This window comes from Euwallacea similis, chromosome 24 (genome assembly GCF_039881205.1).
Source record: "Euwallacea similis isolate ESF13 chromosome 24, ESF131.1, whole genome shotgun sequence".
In the NCBI taxonomy this organism is placed as follows: Eukaryota; Metazoa; Arthropoda; class Insecta; order Coleoptera; family Curculionidae; genus Euwallacea; species Euwallacea similis.
Window position 1 is genome coordinate 557,499 of NC_089632.1, and position 7,310 is coordinate 564,808.

Consider the following 7,310-nt stretch of genomic DNA (forward strand, 5'->3'; position numbering starts at 1 on the left):
GTCGTGCACGCAAAGAGCTTGATTTGATTATATCGACATTAGTTGCATTTACCAATTTTGCTGGGGCCGAAAATTAAGTGCGCTTTCAAAATTATGCAGCTGCATTGAAAAATCGGTATAATGCATAGTCGGGCAGACTGGGGCTACTCCGTTAAGAAAGTAGTAAGCAGCTTACACCTGCTTGTTTCACACAATACATGCACGCGCCAATCAATGTTGCCAATAATTTTACGGGTCGCCGCAACTTAAAATAGAACTGGTATAAAAACGTTCTCTACATTTAACTAACGTTTCAAGATTTATCAACACAGGCATTTGTACGTATTAAACCGAGTATAAGTAATGTCATACCTCCATGTTTTTTAAAACTATAACCAAAAAAGAATTAACAGCATATTATCGAAGTATGTGACAATTCTTGGTATAGGTCCATCTTTAACTTTCTTCTATAGATTTTAAAGGAAATTACTCAGGTTGTTGATCTGAGTCACTCTGTTAGTAAGCCTCAGACCACAGCGGAATATTTTCTCTTCTCATTACGCCCAACCATCAAACACACTTCCATGTTCCATTTTTCCGTTACCTTTTTCTTCCTTCCGTTCGATATTTGACATATGTCATTGTCATTGCCTATGGTCCTAAAAAAAGCTGGCAACACAAATAAGCAGCTGGTTCGCCGAACAAATGACCAAAACGAAAGAAAAATAAGCGTCGTAGGTGAGGAAATAGAGAGAATTAAAATGGTTAAAAGTAAAATCAATTGAATAAGTTTAAACGTAAAAAAAGTTTAATACAATAATTCGGTATTGGTAAATCTATACGAGTGAATGATAAATTCGTGGATCGACTAAAATCACTTATTTACTAGATTTGGTTAGTACATATTACCTACTAGTACCTCCTTAAAAGTTTTGTACCGTTAAAATTTATTGCCAAAGAGGTTCTATTTTATTGTAGAAGTGTTGCTGCAGTTGATCATCTTCCAAACTAAGATCCAGTGGCTTTTTTCCCATAGTAGTGGGACTGGAATTAAGCTAACTACCTACTTGCAAGTTAATTTCAAACCAAGTCATGGCTATGTTTGGTGTGATTGTGTCAGGGCGATTGGTATGTACCCATCAAAATAATTTTATTTGGGGCTTGAAAGAGAAATCAAGGCGGCATAAATTAGTAATTGGGGTATGCATTAACTCTTTAGCAGTTGCACCACTGTCTGAAAAACAGGATTGACTTTTCTTATGGTTTTTCCTTTCAAAAAATTGACGATGAGGTGATAAGTTGACTAGCAGCCCACTGTTTAGTGATGAAAGTCCCAAATATTTTCTAACAAAAAATGTCTCAAGAAATCTTCACACTAACATTTTCAATTTTTTAAAAACTTTTTATAAGTATTATAAATAAATATAAGCAAGTACTCATGTTGATGCCTTTAGAAAATTTAACATCTCTCCCTGTCAGCTTTGCCACATATGTGTTATTGAAACTACACTCACTTAAGTGTTTATCCCTTAGATCAGTTATATTTGTTAGGTTCTGTGTTTATATTTATTACATTTTGAATATACAGTCGAACCTCCATAACTCGAAATTTACTATTGTCCCCTGTATGTTTTGTCTAATTGCCATGTATTTTAATTTTTTTAACTCAAATTTCCCTAACTAGAAACTCTCTGTAACTCGAAGCCTAGTAATCGACCATTAAAGTGATGTGGTCGTTAACGTTCGATGATAGTTCAGCGAATTTGGCTTTAGCAGAAGGTAATACTGGTTTTTGGGTATCTACCGATTTATTTGTGATTTTAGTTAATATGTATGTTATGTCAACTTCCAAACATCTTGGTAGATATAGAAAAAGCTGAATAGGATATTCACTATTGATTGTGTACCCGGTTATAATATATTTTTCTTGATAACGAATCGGCTCTCTAAAAAGAGGCAGAACTGATTCGGTTTCCTTTATGAACGGATATCTCATTTTGTCGTTAGTTTTTAATTTATTAAATTTAAAAGCCTTTGTTCAACATACAGTTAACTTGTATACGTGCTATTTAGAGGGAAAATGTCGCCGCCGCGGAAACTTAAAAGTCTGACGATTGAAAAAAAATAGAAATTAAAAAAAAAGTGGAAAATGGAATTAAAAAAAATATATCACTAAAGAGCATGAAATACCACAAAGTACGTTGTCTACTATTATTAAAAATAAATCGTCTATTTTACAATTTGGCGCCGAAATTAATGACCAAGCTAGTTTCAAGCGAAATAGGCCTAGAAAAACTGTTAATACTGCTTTAGTAAAATGGTTTGAAGCCAGTAGAAAACAGAATTTACCCATATCAGGCCCAATTTTACAACAAAAAACTTTAAATTTGCACAACAATTAGGAGATAAAAGTTTTAAAGCAAGTTCAGGATGGCTTGAAAAATTTAAAAAAAGGTAAGTTATACCTCCATAGGTTCATTTCTGTTTAATGTTTATGTACTTTTTTTTAATTTTAGATATGGCATAGTGCAGAAAAAGATTTGCGGTGAAAGTGCAGCTCTCGATGAAGCGCATTGTAATACCTGGATCCAAGAAACTTTGCCAGCTCTTTTAGCTCCATATGATGAGAAAGACGTCTTTAACGCAGACGAAACTGGATTATTTTTTAAATGCTTACCAGATAAAACGTTGTCCTTCAAAAACAAAAAGTGTTATGGAGGCAAACTAAGTAAGGAAAGGGTTACCTGTTTGCTAGCCGCAAATATGACTGGTACTGAGAAATTCAAAATTGTATTAATAGGAAAAAGTGCCAAACCACGATGTTTTCGAGGTGTGACAAGTTTACCACTTACCTATAAAAGTAATAAAAAAGCATAGATGACTGCCGATCTGTTCGAATCGTGGCTTTTGGAATTGGACAAATATTTTTACGTCAAAACGGAAAAGTTTTACTTATTATTGATAACTGTCCGGCGCATCCTCAGCTAAATCACAAATTAAGAGCCATCAAGTTAACTTTCTTTCCACCGAACATGACTTCCAAATTACAGCTTCTCAATCAAGACATCATAAATTGTTTCAAGCTCCATTATAGACAGAGGATTTTGAAAAAAATTTTGGACAGTTTCAAAAGTCATTTTTCCATTCCTAAGATTGATCTTCTCGATTGCATTAATATTGTGGCCAACGTGTGGAATGTGGATGTCACCCAGACAACAATTCACAATTGTTTTAGAAAAGCTGGTTTTGGCATTCACAACTTTTATGACCAAGAGGATGAAATTCCATTAACACAAGTAGGGAAAAAAATAATCCAGGAACAACAAATGACTTCGAATATTGAAGGTATGTTTAATAAATGTGTAGAATTATGCAACGTAGATCACCCGACACCCATGGATGAGTTTGTAAATGTTGATGATAATCTTATTACCAGCAAGATTGCTACAGATGAAGAAATTGTTGCTAGTATTAGCAACCAGGCTGAGCATCAAGAAATATCCTATGAAAGCGACACTGATGATATTCCCAGGGGAAAACCTTCCTTTCACGAAACGTCAAATGCATTTGAAACAATCCAACTTTTTTTTAACATGAACGAAAACACAACAGATGATATATTTCTTTTACTTGATAAACTAAAGATATTTTATGAGTGGGACTGTGAGAAGAACGCAGTACACCAAAAGTTAATAACCGATCACTTTAAAAAGTGATCACATAATATGTAATTACATACATATGTATAGATTTACATGTTTTATTTAGTCCAATATGTTATATATTTTTTAAAATCAAATATTTGTATGTGTAATGCAATAAATATTATTTATTTTATTATCCACTCTTTTCTCTTTAATTCGAAATCTCTTTAAGTCGAAGTTATTTTGCGGTCCCTTAAAATTCGAGTTATGGAGGTTCGACTGTATGTGAATTAGGAAATTCCCCAGAGTCCAGAAATTTCCAGTTTAATTCTGAATTTATTTGTGAGCCTGAAGTATGACTGAAGATCTTAAAACTTAAGACATTATTTCATGTTGTGCAAGTTTAGTAGATTTCTATTGTGCATTTCATATATTTTATAAATATTTTTGTAAAATGCCAAAATCTAAGAGCTTTGTATGGCAGTACTGTAAAATATATCCTTGTCGGGATGTGAGGAAAAAATATACATGTAAATTTTGTAGAGCAGTTTACCCTGAAAATGTTGTCTGTCTTTCGAAGCATTTGTAAAAATGTCATATAACCTCCCCAAGAATATTTAATAGAAATTTAAAAATTACAGGTATGATCAGCAGAAAAATAAGTTTATTATTTGAGACTACTGTTTTCATAAAACATGATATGTGGTGCATTAAATGTTTAATCTCTCTATGCGGTTTTGTATTAACAAGTTTTGACATATGTACGGTTGATTTAAAAACTAACTTTCACAAATATTTGCAATGAATCTTAAATTCTTGGGAATTTTATATCTCCACCAGTACTAATAAGATTCTGTAGTAAAGATAACAACTAAAACCATTTTTTCTAAATTTCAATTTGAATTTTTTAAAAGCTTCAATTTGCTGATTTTGGTTTCATTTTATAATAAAATGGTGATGAGCTAGCCAATTGATTCATGATTTCATGTCAATACTAATGCTTAGAAAAATATAAATTTTCTGACAATAGTTTTTCTTTTTGTGGTAAAAAAAAAACAGAAAGATTTTAATTATATTGAAATTAATTGAAATGTAAAGTTTATTTTGCCTTATGCTTTACAGGTTCAAACTGAGTTTCAACAAATCAATGAGAAGCAATGTGTTACAACAATAACAGATGCAGATAACATTAATCACATAGTTGTCTTTTTAACAGGAAGCATTCCTTTTCCAGAAGGCACTGCTGGACAAGGTACTGTTGTTTATTTATTTACTCCATTATTAGATTCGCTATTTAAAATAATATGCCCAGTATGCCCAAAGTAGCTCTCCAAGTAGTTGTTTGTATTTATTTCATTGTCAAATTTAATTATGTCTTTTCTAACTGGCTTTTTATTATCACCTTAATATTATAGTTATGAAAGATAGATGAAAATACAAACCTAATTTAAAAATGAAAAAGGATACTACTAAATCAAGCATTGTTAGTCACATGTAAGAGTTTATTTTATAATCACTCTGTCCGAAATCTATAAGTTTTTATTAATTTGTTCCATATATTAATTTTTACTCACATTTCAACTCACAAATCTAATTTTTTGCTTAATTTCTTCAGTTGTCTGATTTATTTTGTGACTATTTATGCTGAATTGCCTTATTGATTGATCTGTAATAATCTAATGTAATGTCTCTATCTAATGCGATAATGCAATGATTGTAGAGCAGATTTTCTTGGCAATTTATTTTCTGATTTTATTATCAATTTCACACATTTATTGTACCTACTTCTGTATAAACTCTAAAAATTTCAACCTTAAACTATTTCTCTCAGAAAATTAATCTTATATTCAATTATACTTTGAAAGTAGTTTAATTACTTTGAAGGTAGTTCAATTACTAAATAAAACAAAATCATTTACCAATTCTAACTACTTTTACATAGTAATGATGAAATACGTACTTTCATTACATAGTAATGAAAATAAAAAAAGATGAATTACAAATACTACATAAGAAAAATAATGGAATTAGAGTAATTGAATTGTTTGAAAATAGTCAAATGATTTTTTGGATGAAAGTAATTCAACTCCCAACAGCTTTGTTTCTTGCCTCCCTGTGTGACATTATCATTTTAAGGTCTTCAGCAAATTCTGAAAGTTTTATCTATTTTATTTTTAGTATTCTTCAGTTGGCCAGATCCCAATGCTCCACCTAACTGGCAGTTACTGGGATACATCTCAAATAACAAGCCCTCAGCAATTTATAAAATATCTAACTTAAAAAGGTTACATGAAATGGGGGATTATTCAAATATGATGTTTGGTCAGTCCCACATAGTCCATAATGCACAAATAGGAATAAGCATAGGTAAGTGATTATTGTTAGTTTGTTTTCAAAGAATATTTGGTGCGAGATATTAGTTAAAAATACGTTTAGTTTGAATAAAAACTTTTGCTCTTATTGTGTGATGGTGTACGTAGCTTTGTATTATACTTAATTTTCTTCTGTAGAACCGTTCGGAAATATCCAGGAAGTTCCATCCCCCGATGGCCCTGATGTTCAAGTGAACTTTGCCCAGAAAATGTTAAAAAGCTTTATGGACTATGTCTTATCTTATTCAATAACGCAGGCAAACATGATTCCAGACCCAACGGCTACTTATGTTCCTTTGTCAACTGTGCAGAACTGGTACACAAACTTTGAGAGAAGATTGGCGCAGCATCCAAATTTTTGGAAGTGATGAAATAATGTGTGTTGGAGATCCATTGATATTTCATTCACTTATATCACGTATCATGTTCAGTTTATATCACTGCTAAGTTTAAATTATAAGATAATCCTCCACTTTGCTTTAAATCCTACATTACCTACGTTAAGCAATAGTATACATATGCATATTACAATGAGAATAAGAGTGATTTACTTCAATTTTTCTGGCAATTGCATAGAAGCAACTTGTCAAACATTGGAAAAGACTTAGGAATTTTACTGGTCGGTGCGATCTTCAGAGTAGATCACCCTGTATATTCGATTGTTTATCTATCGAAAAGTAAATTTTTTTTATTACTGCTGGAGATGTCCAGAATTTTCCGATTCCTTTATTTATATGTATTTCTCTGCTTTTCTTGTCAGTTTTTTTAATTCCAAAATAGTGGGTGTTTTTTGTCTCAAGGAAAATTCTTCTAAAGACATTCAGCCTGTTATGCTGGCGGCTGGGTAGTGTGGGATTCGCCTAGGCACCTACTCACTAAAAAATCTCAGAATTTCCTACCAACCTGCGATGGCCCGAAATTGCCCCCTGAAGGATAAAACTTCGGCGTTGAGGAGGTGCGACTTCAGTACTATCTTGCTATATCTGTTCATTTAATTTCGAACTCGTTCGTTTTCTTATTTCTTCTTTATGATCTCGGTAATGCAGCGATTCCATTTTGTGTTGCTTGAAAACAGTGGGTGTTAAAAAATGTTCGTATCTTGGAGGAAAGCGATAAATTACTTAATTTGCCAAAGGGCTGTAAGTCATATCCTTCTATAAAGGTGTCGAATGTGTTTACAGCAAGTCCAGTAACGTTATACCAGATGTTGAAAACGAACAAAGGATATAACAATTATCGATATTGCAATTACTAATGTCACCATTCCCTTTAGAATAACTGAATGTTCATTTTAGTTGTCCGAATTATCGCCTCA

At 32.2% G+C, this 7,310-nt stretch overlaps 2 protein-coding genes across 5 annotated transcripts; both read left to right on the forward strand.

Moving 5' to 3' along the window:
• Window positions 1-671: 671 nt before the first annotated feature.
• Window positions 672-6,472, forward strand: LOC136416621 (protein OPI10 homolog). 2 transcript variants are annotated; one of them, XM_066401890.1, is made up of 5 exons: window positions 672-873; window positions 958-1,107; window positions 4,746-4,875; window positions 5,802-5,990; window positions 6,134-6,472. In XM_066401890.1, exons 2-5 carry the CDS (start codon window positions 1,072-1,074, stop codon window positions 6,361-6,363), a joined length of 585 nt encoding a protein of 194 aa, XP_066257987.1. In that variant the 5' UTR covers window positions 672-873; window positions 958-1,071; the 3' UTR covers window positions 6,364-6,472. The 2 variants fall into 2 exon arrangements, with proteins under 2 accessions (XP_066257987.1, XP_066257988.1); XM_066401891.1 differs by having other exon boundaries at window positions 693-713.
• On the forward strand, window positions 1,726-3,882 carry LOC136416753 (uncharacterized). 3 transcript variants are annotated; one of them, XM_066402088.1, is made up of 4 exons: window positions 1,726-1,758; window positions 2,293-2,433; window positions 2,496-3,324; window positions 3,416-3,882. In XM_066402088.1, the coding sequence occupies exons 3-4, from the start codon at window positions 3,012-3,014 to the stop codon at window positions 3,574-3,576; spliced, it is 474 nt and encodes a 157-aa protein (XP_066258185.1). In that variant the 5' UTR covers window positions 1,726-1,758; window positions 2,293-2,433; window positions 2,496-3,011; the 3' UTR covers window positions 3,577-3,882. The 3 variants fall into 3 exon arrangements, with proteins under 3 accessions (XP_066258185.1, XP_066258187.1, XP_066258184.1); XM_066402090.1 differs by lacking the exon at window positions 1,726-1,758 and having other exon boundaries at window positions 2,037-2,433; window positions 2,496-2,809; window positions 3,215-3,324; XM_066402087.1 differs by lacking the exon at window positions 1,726-1,758 and having other exon boundaries at window positions 2,037-2,433.
• Window positions 6,473-7,310: the final 838 nt, after the last annotated feature.

Excerpts from the sequence above, each read along its gene's own strand:
- LOC136416621 (XM_066401890.1), top strand. The coding sequence starts at position 1,072 with ATGGCTATGTTTGGTGTGATTGTGTCAGGGCGATTG. Across the intron at positions 1,108-4,745 it reads TGATTGTGTCAGGGCGATTG|GTTCAAACTGAGTTTCAACA; the intron begins GTATGTACCCAT and ends TATGCTTTACAG. Across the intron at positions 4,876-5,801 it reads AGAAGGCACTGCTGGACAAG|TATTCTTCAGTTGGCCAGAT; the intron begins GTACTGTTGTTT and ends TTTTATTTTTAG.
- LOC136416753 (XM_066402088.1), top strand. The coding sequence starts at position 3,012 with ATGACTTCCAAATTACAGCTTCTCAATCAAGACATCATAAATTGTTTC. Across the intron at positions 3,325-3,415 it reads AATGACTTCGAATATTGAAG|CAAGATTGCTACAGATGAAG; the intron begins GTATGTTTAATA and ends TCTTATTACCAG.